The sequence below is a fragment of the Pleurodeles waltl genome, chromosome 10, assembly GCF_031143425.1.
Source record: "Pleurodeles waltl isolate 20211129_DDA chromosome 10, aPleWal1.hap1.20221129, whole genome shotgun sequence".
NCBI classification, from domain to species: Eukaryota; Metazoa; Chordata; class Amphibia; order Caudata; family Salamandridae; genus Pleurodeles; species Pleurodeles waltl.
Genome location: NC_090449.1, coordinates 82,672,961 through 82,699,330, shown reverse-complemented (window position 1 = coordinate 82,699,330; position 26,370 = coordinate 82,672,961). Strand labels below are relative to the sequence as shown.

At 45.6% G+C, this 26,370-nt stretch overlaps 1 protein-coding gene across 2 annotated transcripts in view; it reads left to right on the top strand.

The window, feature by feature from the left end:
• LOC138261138 (uncharacterized) overlaps positions 1–26,370 on the top strand; it is a 295,522-nt gene that overhangs the window by 197,075 nt on the left and 72,077 nt on the right. For both annotated transcript variants that reach the window (XM_069209818.1, XM_069209819.1), the window contains exon 14: positions 25,588–25,698. In XM_069209818.1, the coding sequence (XP_069065919.1) occupies positions 25,588–25,698 (111 nt within the window). The remainder of the gene's footprint in view (positions 1–25,587; positions 25,699–26,370) is intronic.

The following is a 26,370-nucleotide window of genomic DNA, read 5'->3' as shown; positions in this document are numbered from 1 at the left end:
GCTTAGAGTACAGGATAAGGCCATAAGTGCCCAATCTGTAGAAAAAGTAGCTAATGGTTCTCAATCTGATCCAGGGACTCCCCCAGGAAAAGGTTCAGGAAAGAAACTTCTCAGCCTGCCCATTACTAGACAGTCTAGCATAGTTGGTACAGAGGTTGAATCACATCATACTGATGATGTGCTCTCACATTATGCTGGTAGCCAAGCTGTTAGGGTGCCCTTGGTAAGGGACAGGTCTCCTTCTGTTCATTCCCATCATACCTCTGTATCTAGAAATGTCCCTCCCACCCACCCTGATGACAGATTGTTAGAAAGGGAGCTCAATAGATTGAGAGTGGAGCAAACCAGACTGAAGCTCAAGAAGCAACAGCTGGATTTGGATAGACAGTCTTTAGAAATAGAGAGGGAAAGACAGAAGATGGGTTTAGATACCCATGGTGGCAGCAGCAGTATTCCCCATAGTCATCCTGCAAAAGAGCATGATTCCAGGAATCTGCACAAGATAGTTCCCCCTTACAAGGAGGGGGATGACATTAACAAGTGGTTTGCTGCACTTGAGAGGGCCTGTGCTGTACAGGATGTCCCTCAAAAGCAGTGGGCTGCTATCCTATGGCTATCATTTACTGGAAAAGGTAGGGATAGGCTCCTTACTGTAAAAGAAAATGATGCTAACAATTTCCAAGTTCTTAAGAATGCACTCCTGGATGGTTATGGCTTAACCACTGAACAGTACAGGATGAAGTTCAGAGATACCAAAAAGGAGTCTTCACAAGACTGGGTTGATTTCATTGACCAGGCAGTGAAGGCCTTGGAGGGGTGGTTACATGGCAGTAAAGTTACTGATTATGACAGCCTGTATAACTTGATCCTGAGAGAGCATATTCTTAATAATTGTGTGTCTGATTTGTTGCACCAGTACCTGGTAGACTCTGATCTGACCTCTCCCCAAGAATTGGGAAAGAAGGCAGACAAATGGGTCAGAACAAGGGTGAACAGAAAAGTTCATACAGGGGGTGACAAAGATGGCAATAAGAAGAAAGATGGTGAAAAATCTCAAGATAAGCATGGGGATAAGGGTAAAACCAAAGATCCCACTTCAAATCTTAAACACTCTTCAGAGGGTGGGGATAAAACAAATTCTTCCTCTTCTTCCCAACCTGCACACATTAAAAAGCCTTGGTGCTTTGTGTGTAAAAACAGAGGCCATAGGCCAGGGGATAAGTCCTGTCCAGGTAAACCCCCTGAGCCTACCACCACTAATACATCAAGCTCTAGTGCCCCTAGCAGTAGTGGTACTAGTGGTGGGACTGCTGGCAACAGTCAAGCAAAGGGTGTAGTTGGGTTCACTTATGGGTCCATAGTGGAAACTGATGTCATCAGTCCCAAGACAGTTTCTGTCACACCTAGTGGCATTGGCCTTGCCACACTGGCTGCTTGTCCCCTTACAATGGATAAGTACAGGCAGACAGTTTCAATAAATGGTGTTGAGGCCTTGGCCTACAGGGACACAGGTGCCAGTTTCACTTTGGTGACTGACAACCTAGTGCACCCTGATCAACACATCATTGGACAACAGTATAAGATTATTGATGTCCATAACTCCACTAAGTTTCTTCCCTTAGCTATAATTCAGTTTAGTTGGGGTGGAGTTACTGGCCCTAAGCAGGTGGTGGTATCACCTAGCTTACCTGTAGACTGTCTCTTAGGTAATGACCTAGAGGCCTCAGGTTGGGCTGATGTAGAGTTTTATGCCCATGCAGCCATGCTGGGCATCCCTGAGGAATTGTTCCCTCTCATTTCAAGTGAAATGAAAAAGCAAAGGAGAGAAGGCCTGAAAACTCAGGATCCCTCTCCATCAACAGGTAAAAAGGGTATCACAGTATCCCCTAACCACCCTACCATTCAGGATACCATTCCTGTGGTGGGAGAAACCTCTCCTGGGGTGGCACCTGTTCCAAGGGAATCATCAGTTGGCAAAACTGTACTCCCTGAGGTGGAAGTACCTCTCTGTGGGATAACTAACATTGGTGAGAAAAAGAGCACCATTTTAGTTAACATGGAGCATCCCTCCAACCCTCCCAGAGAAACTTTAGTGCAGAAACTCTGCACTGCCTCACAACACTTAGGACAGCATCCCTGCCCTAGTGTGGAGCTGATAGGACAGCATCCCTGCCCTGCTCCAACTCAAGAGAAACAGCATCCCTGTTCTCTCTTCCAGCCAAATGGACAAAGTTGTTGCCCAGCTATGGCTTTACTGAGACAGCATCCCTGTCTGGCATTTCCATCATTACAAATAGGTTCAGTGGATAATTCCCACTGCTCTAAACTAAAACTTACTGATAGAAACTCTGAAAATACATCTTCACATTGTTGGCTAGCTAAAAAACTTCAAACAGGGTGGTTTACATCCCCACAGGGAAGTAACCATATAGTGGATGATAAAGGGAGTAACCAGTCTATTGCAGAGCTACTCTCTACTTATCACCACTTAGACAATAAAGTCTCAACTGGCCAAGGTTAGTCTTATTGTCCTTCGTTTGGGGGGGGGGTTGTGTGAGAAGGTAGCCTCTTTCTAGCCTTGTTACCCCCACTTTTGGCCTGTTTGTGAGTGTATGTCAGGGTGTTTGTCACTGTTTTCACTGTCTCACTGGGATCCTGATAGCCAGACCTCAGTGCTCATAGTGAAAACACTATGGTTTCAGTATGTTTGTTATGTGTCACTGGGATCCTGCTGGTCAGGACCCCAGTGCTCATAGGTTTGTGGCCTATATGTATGTGTCACTGGGACCCTGTCACACAGGGCCCCAGTGCTCATAGGTGTGCATGTATATGTTCCCTGTGTGGTGCCTAACTGTCTCACTGAGGCTCTGCTAACCAGAACCTCAGTGGTTATGCTCTCTCATTACTTTCAAATTGTCACTAACAGGCTAGTGACCATTTTTACCAATTTACATTGGCTTACTGGAACACCCTTATAATTCCATAGTATATGGTACTGAGGTACCCAGGGTATTGGGGTTCCAGGAGATCCCTATGGGCTGCAGCATTTCTTTTGCCACCCATAGGGAGCTCTGACAATTCTTACACAGGCCTGCCACTGCAGCCTGAGTGAAATAACGTCCACGTTATTTCACAGCCATTTTACACTGCACTTAAGTAACTTATAAGTCACCTATATGTCTAACCTTTACCTGGTAAAGGTTAGGTGCAAAGTTACTTAGTGTGAGGGCACCCTGGCACTAGCCAAGGTGCCCCCACATTGTTCAGAGCCAATTCCCTGAACTTTGTGAGTGCGGGGACACCATTACACGCGTGCACTACATATAGGTCACTACCTATATGTAGCTTCACAATGGTAACTCCGAATATGGCCATGTAACATGTCTATGATCATGGAATTGCCCCCTCTATGCCATCCTAGCATAGTTGGCACAATCCCATGATCCCAGTGGTCTGTAGCACAGACCCTGGTACTGCCAAACTGCCCTTCCTGGGGTTTCACTGCAGCTGCTGCTGCTGCCAACCCCTCAGACAGGCATCTGCCCTCCTGGGGTCCAGCCAGGCCTGGCCCAGGATGGCAGAACAAAGAACTTCCTCTGAGAGAGGGTGACACACCCTCTCCCTTTGGAAAATGGTGTGAAGGCAGGGGAGGAGTAGCCTCCCCCAGCCTCTGGAAATGCTTTCTTGGGCACAGATGTGCCCAATTCTGCATAAGCCAGTCTACACCGGTTCAGGGACCCCTTAGCCCCTGCTCTGGCGCGAAACTGGACAAAGGAAAGGGGAGTGACCACTCCCCTGACCTGCACCTCCCCTGGGAGGTGTCCAGAGCTCCTCCAGTGTGCTCCAGACCTCTGCCATCTTGGAAACAGAGGTGCTGCTGGCACACTGGACTGCTCTGAGTGGCCAGTGCCACCAGGTGACGTCAGAGACTCCTGCTGATAGGCTCCTTCAGGTGTTAGTAGCCTATCCTCTCTCCTAGGTAGCCAAACCCTCTTTTCTGGCTATTTAGGGTCTCTGTCTCTGGGGAAACTTTAGATAACGAATGCATGAGCTCAGCCGAGTTCCTCTGCATCTCCCTCTTCACCTTCTGATAAGGAATCGACCGCTGACCGCGCTGGAAGCCTGCAAACCTGCAACATAGTAGCAAAGACGACTACTGCAACTCTGTAACGCTGATCCTGCCGCCTTCTCGACTGTGTTCCTGCTTGTGCATGCTGTGGGGGTAGTCTGCCTCCTCTCTGCACCAGAAGCTCCGAAGAAATCTCCCGTGGGTCGACGGAATCTTCCCCCTGCAACCGCAGGCACCAAAAAGCTGCATTACCGGTCCCTTGGGTCTCCTCTCAGCACGACGAGCGAGGTCCCTCGAATCCAGCGACACCGTCCAAGTGACCCCCACAGTCCAGTGACTCTTCAGCCCAAGTTTGGTGGAGGTAAGTCCTTGCCTCACCTCGCTGGGCTGCATTGCTGGGAACCGCGACTTTGCAAGCTACTCTGGCCCCTGTGCACTTCCGGCGGAAATCCTTCGTGCACAGCCAAGCCTGGGTCCAAGGCACTCTAACCTGCATTGCACGACTTTCTAAGTTGGTCTCCGGCGACGTGGGACTCCTTTGTGCAACTTCGGCGAGCACCGTTTCACGCATCCTCGTAGTGCCTGTTTCTGGCACTTCTCCGGGTGCTACCTGCTTCAGTGAGGGCTCCTTGTCTTGCTCGACGTCTCCTCTCTCTGCAGGTCCAATTTGCGATCTCCTGGTCCCTCCTGGGCCCCAGCAGCGTCCAAAAACGCCAAACGCACGATTTGCGTGTAGCAAGGCTTGTTGGCGTCCATCCGGCGGGAAAACACTTCTGCACGACTCTCCAAGGCGTGGGGGATCCATCCTCCAAAGGGGAAGTCTCTAGCCCTTGTCGTTCCTGCAGTATTCACAGTTCTTCAGCCTAGTAAGAGCTTCTTTGCACCAACCGCTGGCATTTCTTGGGCATCTGCCCATCTCCGAGTTGCTTGTGACTTTTGGACTTGGTCCCCTTGTTCCACAGGTACCCTCAGTCAGGAATCCATCGTTGTTGCATTGCTGATTTGTGTTTTCCTTGCATTTTCCCTCTAACACGACTATTTTGTCCTTAGGGGAACTTTGGTGCACTTTGCACTCACTTTTCAGGGTCTTGGGGAGGGTTATTTTTCTAACTCTCACTATTTTCTAATAGTCCCAGCGACCCTCTACAAGGTCACATAGGTTTGGGGTCCATTCGTGGTTCGCATTCCACTTTTGGAGTATATGGTTTGTGTTGCCCCTATCCCTATGTTTCCCCATTGCATCCTATTGTAACTATACATTGTTTGCACTGTTTTCTAAGACTATACTGCATATTTGTGCTATTGTGTATATATATCTTGTGTATATTTCCTATCCTCTCACTGAGGGTACACTCTAAGATACTTTGGCATATTGTCATAAAAATAAAGTACCTTTATTTTTAGTATAACTGTGTATTGTGTTTTCTTATGATATTGTGCATATGACACTAAGTGGTACTGTAGTAGCTTCACACGTCTCCTAGTTCAGCCTAAGCTGCTCTGCTAAGCTACCATTATCTATCAGCCTAAGCTGCTAGACACCCTATACACTAATAAGGGATAACTGGGCCTGGTGCAAGGTGCAAGTACCCCTTGGGACTCACTACAAGCCAGTCCAGCCTCCTACAATGATTATTTGTTGCTAATGGTGAAAGACGTTTCAGAGCCCACTAATGGACACACAGAAGAATCCACACTACATATATTCCAAGATTTTATTAATGCAGATAATGTGTATAGATGTAACTATGAAACAAACAATACAGTTGCAGTGATGGCAATTAATGAGCATGTTTTTTAAAAGAATTGCAACTTTTATAAGAGTATTTTAGAACTTTATTGCATTAAATGATGGGACCAGTCTTTCTTTACAATGCCCTCCCTTCCAACAACTAAATGCATTTGTTTGGCACCAGAGGTACATGTCTGAGTTGCTTGAGGTGTCCTTTAACCCACGTACCTTAGTTGAACAGCAGCTCTGTTGTTAATACTTCAGGAAGGTTGCTCTCTGTGCTTTCAGTTGCACTTACACAGCAAGCCAATAACCATAAGCTGGCTCTCAGAAGCCTGTCTGTGGCCTTCACCAACAATGTTTACAATACTCTTTGTAAAAACTAAGGGGGTCGCTATGACCCCGGCGGTAGGAACTAATGTGGCGGTAGTGCCGCCAACAGGCTGGCGGTACTTACCACCACATTATGACATTGGCAGGTTGGCTGAAGCCAATCCGCCAGTGTACTCTCCGACCGCCATGGCGGTAGCAGCCGCAGGGCTAGCGATAAGAATCTCCAGCCCGGCGGCCTCCATTGTGCCGCCGGGGGTATCATGACCCTGCCTACCGCCATGGTTTTCGTGGCGTTCATAATGCTCCCAGCGGGGTTTGCATCGGAAATCCTGCCCCACGGCATCTGAAAAACCGCGCTGTGTGGGTTGCGATGTTACCAGTCTCCATTAGCGGTGCTGTGCGTCGTTTCTCCAGCCACGTTCATCGATCTTCCAGTCGCGCTGCAGGTGGAGCGTCAATTTGCGTGAGATTGTGTCAATATTTTCCCCGCACGGCAGTCTGTGCATGGATTTTCAATCTTGTTCAGCCAGCTTCACCTGTCAAGGCCCCAGGAACTGGATAGGGCACCACTTGGCAGGGCAGGAGTCTCAGCAGAGAGTCCAGGTGCTGGCAGGAGAAGTCTTTGATGGCCCTTAGACTTCAACAACAGGAGGCAAGCTCAGGACAAGCCCTTGGAGATTTCGTCACAAGCAGGAATGCACAACATGTCTAGTCTTTGTCCCCTTTCACCAGACAGAAGCAGCAATTGCAGGACAGCGCCACAAAGCACAGTCACAGGCAGCCCTTCTCCTGAGCTCTTCATCTCGAGGTTCCTCTTGATTTCCAGAAGTGATCTAAAGTCTGCGGTTTTGGGTGCTCTTCTTATACCCATTTTGGCCGCTCTTCTTATACCCATTTTGGCCTTTGAAGAAGGCTTACTTCGAAGGAAAGTCTCTCTTGTTTGTGAAATCCTGCCTTGCCCAGGCACACACCAAGGGGTTGGAGACTGCATTGTGTGAGGCCTGCCCTTTCAGGTGTAAGTGACCATTCCTCCCCTCCCTCCTAGCACCAATGGCTCATCAGGATATGCAGACTACACCCAGCTCCCTTTGTGTCACTGTCTAGTGAGAGGTGCAACCAGCCCAACTGTCAAACTGACCCAGAAAGGGAATCCACAAACAGAATGGTTTAAGCAAGAAAATGCCTACTTTCGAAAAGTGGAATTTTTAAACGCACAATCTCAAAACTAACTTTACTAAAAGATGTATTTTTAAATTGTGAGTTCAGAGACCCCAAACTCCACATGCCTATCCGTTCCCAAAGGGAATCTACGCTTTAATCATATTTAAAGGCAACCCCCATGGAAACCTATGAAAGGGATAGACCTTGCAGCAGTGAAAACCGAATTTGGCAGTATTTCACTGTTAGGACATATAAAACACATTAGTATGTGTCCTACCTTAACCATACACTGCACCCTGCCGATGGGGCTACCTAGGACCTACCTTAGGGGTGTCCTACATGTAAGAAAAGGGAAGGCTTAGGCCTGGCAAGTGAGTACACTTGCCAAGTCGAATTGGCAGGTTAAAACTGTACACACAGACACTGCAGGGCAGGTCTGAGCCATGTTTACAGGGCTACTAATGTGGGTGGCACAACCAGTGCTGCAGGCCCACTAGTAGCATTTGATTTACAGGCCCTGGGCACCTCTAGTGCACTGTACCAGGGACTTACCAATAAATCAAATATACCAATCATGGAAATTCAATTACATACACATTTTATATAGGAGCACTTGCACTTTAGCACTGGATAGCAGTGGTAAAGTGCCCAGAGTAACAAAAACAGAGTCCAACACACATCAACAACCTGGGAAACAGAGGCAAAAAGTTAGGTGAGACCACGCCAAGGATGCCAAGTTTAACGCTGCCTCTGACCACTGCAACCCCACGGCTCAAATACCTCTTCTCCCAAGCACTGCAGCCGAGTCTGAGGGACTTGATGGTGCCCACAGAGTCCGATGGTCATCTAGAGCTGAGCCTACCCTTGGATTTGGCAAGACTGGACTCTGTTGCCTCCTGCAGCCTCTTTCTGCAGGCCCTCTTTATCGTGAGTGCCCCACTGACAAAAGCCCGACCCCTCAGGGCACCTCTGCATCTGGCCACCCTGGCCTGAAGAGAAGAGGACCAAAGGTGTCTCCATGTCCTGAGCATCTCAAGAACTGAGCCTCCCTGAGGTTTCTCCTGGACTGGCCCCCAGTCCCAGCTTGCAGTATCTTTGTGACCAGTTCGTTCCCCATTGAAGTGAACAGTACACCTGCCTCCGTAACACACCTCTGCACCCAGACGCCCCAGACCCTCCTGATGTGACCTGTTGGTGTGGCCTTGGACCTTGGCCCATACCCACCTCAAGCCCCAGTGAAAAGTCCCGTAAGTCGCTGTTAAGTGCCCAAATGCTGTAGATGTTTTTTTTCCCCATAGGATAACATTACGCCCCCAAAAATGGCTCTGTCAACGTTTGAAAAATGTGAGAATTGATACCTCAAAGTACTAACCTGTTTCTGATGATTTTGGTGTCTAAATTCATATTAAAGTAGGTTTTATTTGTATTAATTGGTGTTGGAGTTCTTTATTGAGTGTGTCTCGCTTGTTGGCTCTGTGTGTGCAATAAATGCCTAACACTGTCCTCTTATAAGCCTAACTGCTTGTCCACACTAACACAGAAGAGTTTTTAGCGTTATTATTTTAACCCCTTTCAGCAAATAGGGGTCGCTCTGGTATATCTGCTTTGTGTCCCCTTACATTGGTACATTTCATAGATCGCCAGCTTCCTACAGTGTCTTATGCAAGAATTAACATATTAATCCTGTTGCACCTCTACTTAATTCTATAAAACATTCTAAATCATTTTAAATCAATTGAAATGAATATTTGATGCACTCTCAAACTATTACAGAGTAGGTGTTATGTGTAGTACATGTCCAAATATTGCAGCATGCAATATAAATGAGGAATATGCTCTCAAACACATGGATATATGAAATACAGTTCGCACACATACAAAGAAAATACAAAGATTACATCTGTCTCAACATTGGCTATCAATGTGATGTTCAGTTTTCGCTGGATAAGTGGATGTTACCTTATCACTAATTCACAACAGCTTGAACTAGGATTTGAATGTGAAGTGCGCCCTTAACTACCAAGTGCTACCATTATTTGCTAGAGTATTAGTCTGTGCTCCTACACCACTTTTCCTTACCAAAGAATGGGGTTTGAAGTTGGGGAATGAGCTACATTGACATAGAGTATGTCCCTTTTCCGTTCTGACCCAAGCTCCCTGAGGAATCTAGCTTAGGAAAAGGGGATAGAGCTACTCCTCCACTTTGTCTTCAGTGAACATAATAAACCACTAATAAACGTAGGCACAAAGAACTGTCTGTGTGAGGTAACACTTGACCTGACCTAGTGCTTTATCTACTTTGCAGCATAGTACCCCTTCTTAATCTCCTGCATAGAAACTCTTACTGGTTTACTGCTCGCTCACCCACAAATGGGGCTCTCCTGATACTTTAACCCAATAAACCCTCAAGAAGCAAAGGAAACTAACTTAGTATCTGACTAACTTATCCACTGTACTACCCTTGAGTATCTTTATTGGCTGCAGGAGAGAGGTACAGGTTAACCTTAATCAGGGACTCCCTGTAAACCTGAAGCCAGAGGCCATTAGGCCCACCCCCTCCGTATGTTCCAGTTCAGAGAAACAGCCTTTGTTTTGCTTACCCAAGACTTATTTTTCCCCAGACACCCGTAAAAGAGTAGCATATAGAAAAGAGGATTAGGTGGAGGAAGGGTGTTGTGTGTGTGTGTGTGTGTGTGTGTGTGTGTGGGAGTGGTAGGGTAATGATTTTTGTGTAGTCCAAATAGGGTACTAAAAAAAAAAAAAATTAGCACTTATATGACCCAACCCATCCTTAGACTACGCCCACACCGTCACCTACACTGGCTTGTAGACCCCAGTCACTCTGTAACTTAGTTATTCATGTTCTCCCTTGCAGCTGGTGGTTCTTGCAGTGCTTCATATTATTTCCTCTTGGCCTAAGATGCTGTTAGGACTTGATTCTGGGTCTCCGTAATGCATTTGATTTAGGGTGATATTTGATGTAACCCTATGGATTTTCTAAGAGGCTGCTATATGTTTCCGTAACCCACAGCGCTCTTTAGAGGCCCAAGCAAAGTGTTTTCAAAGACATGAGCCTTCTGAAGCTCATCCCAGCCCTAGCTGAAAGTGCCCCACAGACACCCACTTTGTAAGGAATGTGCAAGGTGGTCCTGAGGGCCTAATTTGAATTAATCTCCAGATTGCTTACAACTTGGCACTTTCAAATAATAAAAGTTAATGAAAGCAGACACCCTAGACCATTCCTCAGCAACATTTATTTCTTCTTTGGATTTGCCATTTTAAGCATTGGAGCTTACCGCTGAGCTTTTGTACTAGGCTCCCATATCAGCAATGCCTTCTGGCCACACAATCATTTCTTGAGGGTATTCAGTGGAGGCCTGCTTACTGTCCACACCCATACTTTGGGTGTGGTTTCTTTCTTCATTAATACATGTCACTTGAGAATTAGCTTTTCACACACTCCCAGATACTAAATTGATCTTTGGGGCTTTTTGTCTCAGAGTGCCTAATCCAGCCTTTACTGTAATGGATCTTAACTGCACCTCATTCACCTCATGTGGCTGACCCACATTTGGAGTTTAACTGGTATCTGCCCAACCTACCCAATAGAAGAGTTGGTTCATATTTGCTTTGTCACCTTTATTTCTTCAGAGGAACTTATTTGGCAGTGTCCAAATGTGCTACAGAGTGTTCTGTTTTTTTGGCGCCATAATCGTAATACTTAAGACCATCTTGTGTTGCTTCAATGCTCCTTAAACAGTCTTTGATGTTTGCGCTTGTGTAATAGTAGACTACTGCAGGGTTGTGTTTCCTACTACGGATTTATATCTTCTTGAAAAAATGTGCCACTTGCTTTGTTCAGGCTTCCTGCACAGCACTTGCCATATTTAAGTGAGTCTAGGGATTTTTTTCCTTGCTGTGCAGAGACAGAAAATACACATGGGGCTTCTGAAGAGTTAAACAACTATTGGCTTTTTCATGTGCCAGACATACATAACTGCTATGGAGATGGCCTTTATTGTTGTTGCTGAACCTCTCATCAACTTTGAACAGTGGTTTGTCATTGCCTATGACCCCTCTTATTCTGCTTGCCACACCAAGTATGCACTTTGGGACTTACTGCATCTTTCACTTTCATCCTTGTTCGACTTTGTCCACAATGAACATGGTCTGCTGGTTCGCTGGAAACAGATATCCTACTAGGTTTTATTCACCTTGTGGCTCTTTTAGTGCTTAGGCCCCCTGAAGATCCTGTTGTTGGTTTGAGATCATTCTCATTCCTTTAGAATTCCATGGCCATTCTCGATTTAAAGCTTTGCACCCATGCTTTAGCACAGTTTGGTATAATGATCAAGCTGCTTACTCTTCTCATTGACTGCCTTGTCGAGCTTCCTCACCCCCTTTTTCCCAGATCACAAACTTGTGTGGGACCTAGGTTGTATGGACCCTCTCACTGAGGAATGCCAGGTGGGTTCTTCAGAGTTTGTGCCTTTAGGTGGGCTTTCGAGGCAGACCGATGCTACTGAGTTCTCTAGAGGTTTATTCCGTGTCCTTTCTCATATTTTTCTAGCAGACTTCTGTTACCACCTGTGTTGTCTGGTTGTGAATTCTCTTTGGTCTCTTCCAAACTAAGAGTGATAATTAGAAGGAGCACCTCTTGTACGCTGCTCACCACTCTCTTGTTTGTTAGATAGTGTGTATCATACTACACTTCTTCCATTGTTAAGTCCTGCAGAAACAAATGTTAGTATTGTCCAATCTGTAGGACACAATTTACCAACTACGGAAAGCTGAGTCAGTCTTTCCGGCAGTCGTGCTCATGATGTGCAAAGAACTGCATTTTCTCAGTCGTCAGATTTGAGCTCAGTGAGCCATCCTGCTGTCTTAATAATTGTAGGCCTATCGTTTAACTCAACTTATACCCCTTCCTTCCTAATAGCGCCCCGTGGAAATGATTACTTCAGGCTGCTTTATTTTCTGATGGTTAAACTACCTCAGTGTCATTGTCTTTCGAATCTGGATGATTAGACACTAAGAACTGCTATCATGAGCCTCTATGCTAAGTTACTTGTACTTGCTCCACCTGCTGTCTGGGTAAGAAAACTTTGCTGGATTTACCATATATAACCTCACATGTGATTATTTTCTTGTTGACCTCTTACGTTTTCCTACATCCCGAATTCTCCTACCGAAGAAACAAGGAGCAGATCCATTATTGGATGTGGAAAACATTTGTTAGTTTAGATCATCCAAGAAATAGCTGTATTTCTGGCCTTCCTCATTCTGTGGCCTAAGTTAACCCATAATTTCGCAACTAGTCATAGGGTTTGACATTTGTTCACTGGTATTACGCTTGTGGTTTCTTGTAGATAATTGTTTTCTGTGGATTTTAAGACCTTGGTTAAATGTCTTTTTCTAGCATTTATTTTGGTAGGAAATTATTGAAAATAATAGATAGTGACCTCGTGGCAGATGCCCCTAGCAGTTTACTTTTCAGTAGTGTAGTGTTCTGCTAGGTTTCCTTAAATGCATCTTTACGCAGCAGTGCTTTCCTCTGGGGAAAAGGGCATATGTTGCATATTATTTATGGTCGGTTTCTGGTGGTCTCCTTCAGGACTTAGAGTAGGGGTGGGGGGGGGGGGTGTCAGGGTTCAAAGTATCACCATCAGTTACACGTTACCTGCCCATGGGCTTCAGGGTGGAGAGGTACTTGCCAACTTGGTAGCTTTGCTCGCTATGCCGATGGAAAGAAGGGGGACCACCTGGAAACAGAATGCGGTGGGAGACTTGGGGACAGGTCCGGGAGCTCCAAACGAGGGACTCGGGACACAAGGGGTCCTGGGAGCTAGAAAGCACAGTCTGTTCTCGAGTACCCGGGCTGGGGCCCTCAGGTGCAGCGTAGATAGGTTGGCTGCGCCGGGTGTTTTAAAGGCCCTTGCAGTTGTCGGTCTCGCCGGCTTGAGGATGCAAAAGCAGGACAGCCTGGCCACACTGAAAGTGGGTCTCTCTGGTGCTGACCTCCCTCAATGGCTGCTCGGCTCAGTGTAGTGAGAGTTGACAGGTTTGACATTCTGGGACACAGGTACTTCTTCCTGGGCGACTGCGGCATCGGGCTGGCCAGGGAGCTGCAAGACAATGGACCGGACCTTGCTGATTTAATGTCTGCAGACCCTAGGGTAGAGCTCCTCTACTCCAAGGGAGATTGCTGGCAGTCTACCGGGGTTCTTGGCAGATGCTCAGCTGCAGGCCAAACCACTTTGTTGCTATTGTCAGGGATGGTGCAGACAGGCTGGATTTGGCACCAAAGTCCATTGCAAATTCTCACTTTCTTGTGACTCTTCTTTTTTCTCTTCTCCTGGGGCTGTCGCATCTGACATCCTAGCAACAGGGGTGCCTCCTCAATATTCAGTTTAGGGGCGTTCTTGGGAGTGACAGGTAGTAGCCAATGGGCTGCTTTCCTTTAGGGTTACTACACCCTCTATATGACCACTTCCTTTCGTGAGTGGGCATAACCCTGACCACGTGAGCCTAATTCCACCAAAAAACAAGATGGTGGAATTCTAAGTTTCATGTCCACATCAAGTAGCCCACCTTAGGAGTGTAACTAGCTTGATAGGGGAAACAGCTCCTGACTAGCTAATTTTCCTGCCTCACCTGGTGCCAAATGGTCCCGGGGCAGGGGGCGGTGGGGCAGAGGTGGCATCTTCACTGACTGGAGAAGCCGGTGTTGCATAACAAGTGCCTTTGAAGCCTCCTGCCTTGATATCCTGATAACTAGCCATCCTGCTTGGCGGAGGTGATAACACCTCCTCCCAGAGCAGGCTTTGTTTCGGACCTCAGAGTGTGGACTCCCACCTCCAGGGGTTTCGAAACTAGTCTGTTCAGGACCAGTTAGCCGGCACAATAGTAGTTGGTAGGTTTTCAGGGGACACCTCTAATGTGCCCGCTAGGTGCATGTAGTAATAAATCCAACACTGGAAGCAGTGTGAGCTTATTAATACGGGATGTTTGATACCAAACATCTGGGGTTTCAGTGAAGCCATCATGTAGGTGGGGAACTTGTAATTACCAGTATCCAGCACATGTACTTAAAATGACCTACCTGTTCCCTTGTGATATCTAAGAATTGACTTAGACATCACAGCAGCATATCTGCTCATGCAGGTATGTCCACATATGTAGTATAGTGCACCCTGCCTTAAGGCTGCAAGGCCTGCTGTAGGAGTTACTTACCTATACTGCATACAGTGTCTGTAGGCACGGCACACTAGAGGTGTCCCATGTCGTGTTTTCACTTTTTTCTGCACCATGTCACGCAGCCTGCGGTGGCAGTTTGCATGAGTGTGCTGAGGGGTCCCTTAGGATGGAATCATACATGCTGCAGCCCTTTGGGACCCTCTTTAGTACCCATGCCATAGGTACCAGAGGTACCATTTACTAGCGACTTAGAGGGGTGCTAAAAGAATTGACAATTAGGGAACAACTGCACAGTTTTAGGGAAACATCTGGCACTGGGGACCTGGTTATCAGGAACCTAGTGCACTTTGGTCCAAATTGCATCAAATACCAGGCAAAAAGTGGGGGTGACCATGTCAAAAAGGGCACTTTCCTACAATATACATCCCATTAGAAGAAGGAATGGGTAAAATATTGAAAGTAATAGTAATATTCTAAAGAGAAAGTCATTTTGTTTTTTAGTTGGCCTAAAAACAATGCAGTATTTCACTAAAACAAGATAACATACTTCATCATGTGGTTGCTCCTTGGTGGACCTGGCCCTTTTACAGGGTCATTCCCCAAACCTTTTGCCTTTATCGCCTTATTTTCCTGACCCTTGTTGGCTGACATTATGACTCTGAGCAGTGCTCAAGTGTGCATGTGCTCTCCCTTGTAAACTTGGTATGATTTGCTCATACCTAATTGGCATATTTAATGTACCTATATTTCCCTTGTAAAGTGGTATCCCTATACCCAGGGCCGGTAAATTAAATGCTACTAGTTGGCCTGCAGCACTGCTTGCACCACCCACTGAAGTAGCCTTTCAAACCTGTCTCAGGCCTGCTAGCACAGGGCGTGTGTGATCATTTTTCTGCCACAGGGACCTGGCATCTAAATTTACTTGCCAGGCCCAGAACTCCCTTTTTACTACATGTAAGTCACCCCTAAGATAGGCCCTAGGTAGCCCTATGGGCAGGGTGCCATTTATATATAGGACATGTGCCTAGTAATGTGGCCTGTCCTGGTAGTGACAAACAGCCTATTTGGTTTCTCACTTTTGTGAGTGCTGCCTTCTCATAGGATTGCATTGGAAATGCCCTGTCTTATGTGTAAGGGGTATTGTCTGATTTATGAGGGGTAGCATAGGCATGGTTGTAATGGTAGTGAGAAATGCTGCTTACTGGTGTAGGTGGATTTTTTTTTAATTATTATTACAGAAATGCCACTTCTAGAAAGTGAGCATTTCTCTGTGCTTTTGTCCCTGGTGTTTTGCAGCTCGACTCCAATCCACATCTGGGCAGAGTGACAGTTGGGCTTTTGTGAATACTTTTCAGACAGCCTGTATACAGGGAGGGTGGAGGTGTCAGAGGTGCATCTACATACTGAATAGTCTTCCTGGGCTGAGGGAAGGGAGAGGCGGGGCACAACTGCATTTGTAAAGGCTGTGCCTTGGCCTCACACAATATGGTCGTTTACCCCCAACTGATATTTGGAGCCTGTGCTGGAGGAGAGAGGGGACACTCCTAGAACCAGTTGTAACTGGTTCAAACCCCCTCTCCTCCTCATTGAAAATGCTTTGCAGAACTGAGTATAAGTACAGGGGAATTTTCCCCACAATTTAGACATTGAAGACTTGAAGAGACTTACTTGGAACTGGACACAGGACGCTGCTGAATAGGACTCACTAGTACCCACCTTGGCCTGCTGCTGCTGTGCTGACCTGTGACCTGCCTGGTCACTAGGAGGAACTGCCACCATCTGCATCCCTTGTGCTGGTCTGTTGGGGCCTTGTAGCCCTGTGCTACCCCCCCTTCTGTCTCCAGGGACAGGGTGCTGTGACCCCTGACCCCTGTAACTTTCCCAGCTCGAGGAATGCTGCCTTGATATATTCCTAGTGCTTGGAGTGTGCTGTTTTGTGCCCCCTTGCGCTTCTAGGCGCATTGCCATGCTGAAAACTCACCACCGTGACCCGGGCTCTATCAAACTGCCCGCGCTCATCTGGGCTCTCAATTCACCGCCACAAACTGGGTGCTTGGATACCGAAGAGCGCGTTGGTTGGTGCTCTTGTGTGCCCCCAGAGCACCACAACAACAGAGATTGGAGCCGGCGCGCTCCTGGTTGTGCCCTTGGGGATCTGGTTGCGATAAGAGGTGCCCCAGGGCACACACCTGCTCCATCTGGAGGGAGCGACACCGCCGTGGCCCACCAAAGGATCTTGGCTGTCTCCAGGAGGAGTGCTGCTAGTTGGGAGAGGTGTCAGCCTCTCCCTCCTTTCCTCCGGCAGCCGCACCAAGGACGAGGGCGGCTGCCTTCAGCATTGGAGGGCACGGGGTGGAAAAGGAGTTCTTTTCCCCCCTGCCACTGCCTTAGAGGCGCAGACGCCCAAGGGGCCTCTGGCATTTGTTTTTAGTTCGTCCCCAGGATCAACCCGTGGCCGCCGTTGTGCGCACCAAAGCGCCACCCCACCCCCCATTGATCCCCGTGCACCGGAGGTGCTATCTAAAGACTACCTACCCTTTTCTAATGTTCCTGCTAGGGGCATTTTACTCCCTGGGGTGTAACCTGTGGATTTTATGATGTGCCATATACTTTCTAATGTTCCTCTTATGGGCATTTAAGGTATTACCCTGATAAGTGCATTTATTTATTTTGTGATTCCTGACTACTGCTTATGTTGCAGAAACCGGAGTACTTACGTGTTCGAATGTGACCACTGCTTATTCTTGCAGTATATTAGTAACCTGTGTAACATTCTGACAACTGCTAAGGTAGCAGCGTATTACTGACATGTAATGTTTGGTCTAATTATGTTTTGTGCAATACAGTTTATTTGTACATAGCTCAGTGTTGTGTTTACTTTGTGGAGTATATATTGCGTCACATGTGTTGTGCAAACGCTTTACACATTGCCTCCGGGTTAGGCCTGATTGCTCGTGCTAGGCTACCAAGGGGGTGAGCAGGGGTTATCTTGGACATGTAACTCACTTGCCCTAACTAGAGTGGGTGGGTTCTGCCTGGCTTAGGTGCATACCCTAGCCAACCAGAAACCCCATTTCTAACACCCCTCATCTTGGATGCAAGTTCTTATTAGTCTTGTTGAGGCTTATCGGTTCCCTCCCTGCATGTGCTGTTTTGAAAGTGTTTCTGATGTTTTAATACCAGTGATGAAGGATCATCTGATATAAAATTATGCAGTGGTGACTGCATGAATTTTTAATAGTATCCCCCACTACAACCAGATTAAAGCATAAACGGGGTTTGAATGTCCTATAGGTCTTCCCAGATAGCTGAGGATTTTAGGATGATAACAGCCCTACTAGTCTGTAAAGATCCAAGAAATACACAATGTTGGCAGTGCCAAAATCTTGTTAAGTGCCTCGGCTAGTGAAAAAAATTAAATAGCATTTAAAGGTTTTCTGTTGTTCTGAGCTGAGGCCAGTGGAAGTACCAAGGTTTTTCAGTTCAAGACTAGTTATTGATAGCAACTGATGTACTGAATTCTTTCAGTTGGCTTTAAAGTTGTTTTAAAGTACTCTATCAACCACAATGCACTGGTCTGCCAAATAACTCAGAATCTGCATTTTCAGTCTTCAGTGTATAATGTTTAGTACAGTGTAGCCGGTTAATTGTTACTGAATGCCATGTAGCTAGATGTATTGCTTCCAAACTATGATTGCCATCATCAGTTGCACAGGCCGTCCTGAGCATGCGCGATGGATGTTTCTACCTGCAGATTTCTCATCTGATAAATACTCCCAGGTGCTGGAGGGAATCTGGGAACTTTAAATAGCTCTGGATCCAGCAAGTGGCCATAGGCTCTGTCTCAACTCTGGCACCTCTTTGGTTATGAGATTGCAGTCCCATATAAGGCACCAAACTGAGAACTGATTTTTTCGTATGCCTCTTGACGCAGGTCTGGGGTGCTCTCCTTGATTTTCTGATTTTGCAGTTGCAGAGATTTATCATTAGCCACCAAGTTTGCACTCATCATTTTGTTACGGATTTCCTGCATGAACTAGTCTCATCTTACCCTTTCCCCAATAGAGGTCTGGGTATCTTTTGAAGGCCTTGGCAGATCAAGGGGTCAGCTGCACCTCTAGGCCCAGCTCCAAATCCAGTTTCCAAAGTGATTCCTAGGATCTTGCTCCATGGTCAGGACCTTTCTTTTTTGTTCTTTTTGCATTTAACAATTTGAGTGTTCCCTTGTGGGGGGGAGGGAGGTCTCTTCTGTTTCACGAGTAGTTCACTTTGTTTTTGGCGGCCCCATGACTTCGACCTTAGTGCCATCCTTTCATTTAGCTCCTCACTAGTTGTGTAGGGACCTGATTCTGCTTTCCACACTGTTTAGGCTTTGTGCCTACTGCTGCTGCATGGTTTTCACACCCTTCCTGGCAAATAGTGGCATTCACTGTGGCATTGCTGACAATGTTCACCCCTTCTTCAGCACCCTATTGTGTTCCTCTGAGCCACAATGTGCCTTTACATCGTTTGACTTCTTCCTCACTGGTGGCTCTCATCCCCCATCGGTAAGCCTCGCTGATCTGGTCAATGTCAGTTTGACCTTAATAAATCTGTACTGCCACAGTTGGCCTTGTCAGACTGTTACGTTTCACTTTGATACCCAGGTTCGGGTGTGTGGATTCAGTCTGGTTTGGATGCTTCCCTCTCTCCTTTGTGTGCCAAGCCATGCTGGATGTAGATATAGTTTATGTTTGGTTTGCCTTTCTGCTCCCTCCCGTTGACCAAATTGTTTGCTTTGTTTTCCTTGTTCCTGTCAGCTGCACTCAACATTATAGATGTGTGTTTCCTCTCAGATGCCGCTCGAATGGAGTTGACTTCTTGGCTGGTCTTTGGTTCTTCCCTGTTGGCCACGCTTCTGCTTGGATTGGTTCTTCCTATCCATCGGATCATGGTTTACTCCCTTTTGTGAGTTGATTGGTGCCTGATTTTTGAAATGTCACCCTGTCTTTAGTGTCAAGTTATGCTGTTGCCTTGGAGACCCTGTAATTGCTGATATTTACTGTGTTGCTTGCTTTTCAGGAAGTGGCTTGGTGTCTGTCCTTTTTATCTCCCAGTTTCTGGACAACACTTGGTTATGATGTGGTTCGATTTTTCTTGCTTTTGTTCAGCTGCAGTGGCATATGATATGGCATTTGATATCTGGGTACTGTGTTTGTGCATTCCTTCAAGCACTTGGCATTAGACTGTAATGGTCTGAACAGCCACTACAGAGCACCACTGTAAAAATAGCATTTTAAAGAAACATTGTCATGTAACCATATATTCAGCCCCTAGAGGGCATACTCACATAAAAAGAATGATAAAGAACATTGCAGTGTAACCATGTAATCAGCCCCTTGAGTGCATAGTGTATTACACATGTTCATGCCTAGCAGACCTTATAAATATCGTTTAACTGTGAAGTCAGTGGCACAAGGGTGCAGTGCTGCAGGTCGTTACTAGATGTCCTTGTAGAGTCAATAGCAGAAGATGCAGTACCACTGGTTGTGGCTAGATGTCCCTGTGGAGCCAAAAGCACTCCAAGTACAGTGTCACAGAACACTGCCAGAACTTCTTCTGACATCAGAAGCTCAGAATGTCCCCCCAAACGCGGAAATGGCTGGAAAAGTACCAGGTCCTCTGTGAAATGGCTGAAATATTTAGCCATGCCGCACATTAAACCTTTATCAGAAATAAACTGTTTGTGCATTGTGCATTCCTTCATACACTTGACATTAGATTGTAATGGTCCGAACAGCACCTACAGAGCACCACATTAAAATTAGCATTCAGAAGAAACATGGTCATGTAACCATATAGACGGCTCCTAGAGGGCATCATTACATGAAAATAAAATGAGAGACTTGCAGTGTAACCATATAATCAGCCCCTTGAGGGCATAGTGCACTACACATTTTCAGGCCTAGCAGATCTTTTAAATATTTAACTGTGAACTCAGCGGCAGAAGGGTGCAGTGCCGCAGGTCATTACTAAATGTCCCTGTATAGTCAATAGCAGAAGGTGCAGTACCATTGGTTGTGGTTAGATGTCCCTGTGCAGCCAAAAGCACTGAGTACAGTGTCACAGAACACTGCCTAAACTTTTTCTGACCTCAGAAGCTCAGAATGTCCCCCAAACCCAGAAACCAATGGAAGTACCATTTCCTCAGTGAAATGGCTAAAATATTTAGCCAGATGTACATCAAACCTTTATCAGAAATAAACTGTGTTTGTGCATACATTAAACCGTTATCAGAAATAAACTGTGTTTGTGCATTAGCAGAAGGTGCAATACCACTGGTCGTGCCCCGGTGGGGTCAACTGAGCTAGTAGTGCCTTGGGGCAGTTATCATCCTTCAGCCCTTGGAGAGCATAATGTATTACACATTTGCAGGCTGAGCAAGGCTGTCAGAATATTATTATAAACAAGGCCCTTCTAACACAAACTTCTATCAGCTGTAAAAACAAATGTTCAGCTATAAGAGAGTTTAAATATGCATTGAATGGTGGAAGGGGTTATGATTTTTGGGCCCCCCTCTAACCTAGTGTGACCCACACGGTAGCCTGGACAGAAAGAGCACATTGTTCTGAATGTTTGGACCACCACAGGCTGAGTTAGAGACAAAAATGTGTTGTAAAAGGAACGCCTTCAAAGCATTATGGGGGTGGGTGTCCCCGAGTGCAGTGAATATTGTAGTATTCGCTCTCCTGCTGTGTGGGGAGAGCCGCTGTTGAGGATTCATTCCTGGGTCAGTTTCATGCTATATAAAGCCACCAAAAAATGTACAAAACACAGGCACAACACAACTGCTTGTAATTAGTGATAATGTAAAGTAAGGATCAAGTGAAGGGCAAACACGAATAACGAACCACGCGCATGAACATGAGTGCTTACTGACAAACACGAGAGTCAAGGAGGAATAAAAAATAGTCAGTTCAAACAACAGAAAAACATTCCAGGCGTATGTAAACTGTACTTGACCGGTGCTTCTCAGCCTAGTACAGGAAGTGATGTATCGCCTGCCAAAACAGTTATGAAGCAGCAAAACAAGAACGACACTGCCTTCAACCTATGGTAAGTATCAGGTGGGAGAAAAGTTCTATACTTCTCCAACAGCTCTTGCAGATGCCGCATGTACACTTTCTAGGCCTGACCAGAAAAGGCTGGAACTTACGTATGGGCATCAGATGCCACCTTGGGTGACTCCATGATGTCATGACCAGGGAGGAACTTCAGTCCAGATGAAGCTTAGGTGCCAACTGCTGATGTAGGAGGGCTATTTTAAATTACCTGATTCAGTCCAGCCCTAAGGAGGATTCATGGGGTGAGGAATCTGTAGGTAGAGTATCTACCGGAAAGATGGTTACAAAAGGTAAAGTATTTTTTTCTTCTAGTTGTATTTGTATTTAAAATTTTAGAGCGCACTATGCCCATGGGAGTCAAAGCACTAACCACCGGAAAGAATACTGCTGAGAGCAACCGTAATGCTGCAATCACGGAAGGGAGAAAAGCTGAGTTTTTAGTTGCTTACTGAACATTATATAGGAGTTTAGCTAGTGATGTGGGTGGACAGTGTGTTCCACAGTTTCGCCGCTACTACAGAAAAGGAACGACCGCCCCATCTGGCTTTCCGGAATCTCAGAATATTCACCTTCCTAAGGGAGGAAGATCTAAGCTGTCTCTTAGGGGAGTGCCAAGTGACTTGTTGTCCTCAGGGGTAACGGTCTCAGGAGGTCTAGAGTCAAATGGAGCGTACATAGTGCTTTGAATATCATATGCTTCCTAAGCCTTCCCTGACTGAAAGATGTTTATGTACATCCAGTACTAAACGGGCTGCCGCATTTTGAATGACCTGTAGTTTTTGATGGCTTATTTATATTTAAGTGTAATGCATTGCAGTAGTCAAGCAAAGCTGGGACCATTGCAATGACTACTGCTACTCTGAGTTTCACTGGTAAAAAAGGGAAAATCTTTTTCAAAATCTTAATGATTAAAGAGCAGTAACTCCCAGTCAGGTTTTAGGGTATCATCAAAAATGACCCCCAGGTTTTTCCCCAGAGGCAACAGGTGCAGGCAATGGACCACAGGTCTCTGGCCACCACATTCCTAACCACACCAAATGCTGTGCCCCACAGACCAAACTCTATGTGTTTTGTGAATTTAGTTTCAATTAGTTCTTCCTCATTCAGATACTGATATTCATCATACAAAGTCTAAATTTCTCCTCAACTGACACCATGTCATTGGATATCAAAACAATGCTCTGGGTGTCCTCCGCTTAAGACAGCACCTAAAAGCCAAATGACTGCACCAGGTTTGCAATGGGGCAACATAGAGATTGAACAGGGTGGGGCTGAGGGAGGACCCATGAGGAACCCCACAAGTGAGCTCGAAATGTTCTGCCCAGAAGTCTCCACAGCCGATAATTTGAGACCCATTTGACAGAAAGGAGCTCAAATGACAAAGCTGTATTCCTCAAACCTGCTTGACACAGTCTTTTCACCAAGCAGGATGGTGATCTAGCGCTGAATGCTGTTGACAGATCTAACATTACCTGGATGGCAGATCCTCCTTGGTCCATCTGGCAACGAATAGTACATGCTGTGGCAACCAGTGCAGATTTAGTACTATAACCACTATTGAAAACCATTCTGCAAGGGGTCCAGCAGGTTTTGGGTGGTAATAAACGTGGCCAGTTCTTGATTAATATACTTTGCAAATATTTTAGGAGTGATTTAGGGCGAAGATTTTTAAGATCCTCTAGGTCCCCATTAGGTTTATTTTTAGGGGAATAACTACTAACCTCCTTCAAGGTTGGGGAAACACTCCAGTTATTATCTGGTGGAATGTAATTGAGCCAATCTCATTTTGCTATTGCATGCTATCTTACAGAAACAAGACTTCACAATATAAATACATACAGTACCCTCCATTTCAGAAGAAATTGGGGGGGGGGTAACATTTGTGATGGCAGACAGTTTCAAATTGCTTATAATGGCAATAGGTGCAATGCCTGCTGAAAGGTGGTTGAAACAAGCATTGGGACAGTCAAGACCTATAGCATTAATAGGGTCACTAGAAAATAAAGACATGGACAAATACTGTTTACGTGAATTGGCTCACTAAAGCGAGGCATATTGTTTTTGCTAATGGTTCTTTGAATAAATTCCTATGCTTTAAGAAATCCACACCAACATATATGTAGGTCATTGCAGAGAACAGTATGTTAATTCCGTGGAAGAAGGTATCAAACTGCATAGTGATTGGAGTAACATTTTGAGGAACGGTGTAGAAGATTTGCTTGGGAGGATTTAGTCACAGCAAAACATATCACTGGCAGTAGTAGCAAGTTTCCTAACACACCCAGCCCTGGTTCAGCACAGGCAACAGCAGTGTCCGTTACACATATATGGCCCAGTCCAAATATAGACTGTGTGAAGGTTATGGAACAGAGCACTGGTAGCGAGTTGAACACCATGACAGAAGGATGGGGAGGGTGCCATGGTGAGGAAGATAGAATCATAGATTGAGCTATTGGGCAAGCACCACAATTGGCCAGAAGAGGGACTGACATGAACAGGGGTCAGAAGTGGGTAGGGCAGAGAACTGAGAAACTAGGCAATGCATAAGGGGCAGAGAAGGCCAAACACTTTCATGGTGTGACAGATAGCTGGGAAAAGGATTGCCGTAGGAGACGAGGAGGGTTTGGGTAAACAGGGAACAAGCTCCATAATGGAGTCCGGACAAAGAAGGGAAGGACCCTAAAAAGGATTCTCAGGGTCAGGGTGTGAGCTATACATACATAGTTTGAAGAGGAATTGATTAGTGTGACAGAAGTGGATTTAATGAGGGAAAGGATAGCAACAGCAGAGAACGTGGGTGGGAAGACTGTGAGCACTAAGAAGGGTGCACAACAGACAGTAGAAGAGAGGAGGAGTTAAAAAAAAAAAAGCAGGTCTCAAAGGTAGCAGAAGAGTGGGAACCTGGTAGAACAACAGTGCAGCATCAGAAACTACCACAGAAGTGCTGCTTTCTGTTCCTGCCTGGCCTGCCTATTCTGGTTCCAACGCCAAGTGTTGCTTGTCTCTACGAAACTGCATTCAGAAGGATCAGTGCATCATGTTAATTCCAATATATACTGATGTATGATGGACAAGAGAACATTTTTCCTTTAAATCATTGCGGTCTGTGCCAAATATGGCTGATTTCAGTCTTGCAAGATTGCAGCATTTGTTGATCTTGGAAGTTATTGTGCGTCCAGGCTGTCCCAAAGTACAAAAGAATAACACAGTTGGAGCGGCCATCCTAGATCAGGCTTACAATCAAGCCTTATAAGAACTTTAAGAAAAAAATGCCTGGTATACTGAAAAATGCAACTAAAAGGATTGCCATTTGTCTTCAATGGATGAGACAAGGGATTGAATGTGACAGAGTTTGTAATGGAGTGTTTTTCAGATATAAAATAGTCCCTGGGCATTGCAAAAGGAGGACATAGTAGGATTCAGATACATTAAACAGCCAATAGCAGGCGAGGCATGTATGTTCTTAGGCTGACTTAAGATATGATTAGCAAATCCTCAAAGCAGTGGCTAAAGGTGTCGGCTTTACACAAACCCATTGCTGAATGGCACTAACCCAAAACCCAGTTGTTGTATTGGAAACAGTCAGTCCTGTAGGCCCCTAGATGTTCTGTCAAGTCAGATCTAAGAAAAAAGCGAGTAAATTGAAAATAAAAATGAAAAGCTCATAAAAGTAGTGAAAATAAGAAAATTGTGACAGGTTGGTGGGGATCTGAGCTTAAGAGGGGGAAGAATAGTTTCCTCTGTGGCAATGAAGTCCTGTACATGTAATTGTTTAAGGCGGACAAGTCTGTATCCACTTTGGTATTCATAAATAACCACCCACTTAAAATAATTCTGACTCTAGTCCTTAATTATAAAACGCCAGATTTTTAAGGTAAGAACTAGCTTCTGAGAAACTCAAAGTTGCTGTACAAACACACTGAACTACTTGATAAAGTAAGACTTGCTAACTAATGTTTTTTTGGTTTGTGTTTTTTACGCTTCTTTTCTAGTCTAAGTGTTGGAGTACGCTCATCCGGACTTGGTGCAGTAGTCCTGTTTTAGGACCAAAGGGGCAGTTGGAACCTATTGCTTATCCTGAACCAAATATAGACTTTCAAAGGGTAAGTTAAGGCCTTCTGAAGCTTAGCTGCATGGCATCACTGGAAGTATCTCCAGGGTCCCACTCCTTAGATATTTTGTCAAATGGAAGTTGATGTGGTACAGAGCATTTGATTTATTTTTTAGCCTTTTTTTTTTACATTCTTTTAATAATTGTTGGCCTCAACTTGGCGTGGTTTCAGATTTTCCATGGACACACTATGTTCTGAACTAATTTGTATTTGCTGCTATTTTCAAAATGGTGCAGAAAAAATAACTTTTAGTCTATAGTGAATGTGCTCATATTTATACTTGTAAAATATCTACACAACATGGGATCTAGTTCCCGATGTTTGCTTATAGGCGCTTTCTATAAGATTTGAGGATTACAGAACAGCTTTTAAAAATGTTTAATTGCATTTTTAGCCTGTCACCTGAATTAGTGGATCGTAATCTCACACAACCCTGCTTCACCATCTCTCAAATGAAGCAGGATAGTCAAATTCTTCACTGTCATAATTCCCCTCCATCCTAGCCAGCATCTCACAGCAACTTAGTGGGCAGATCCTCTCATGTAGTCATCTTTGCCTCTGCATCACCAACAAACCGGACCACGCCTTCAGTCACTGCTAGTCCTTTATGAAAGGCTGGCCAGGCATTTCTCAGACACTTCCGTTCCGAAACATAGCACCTGT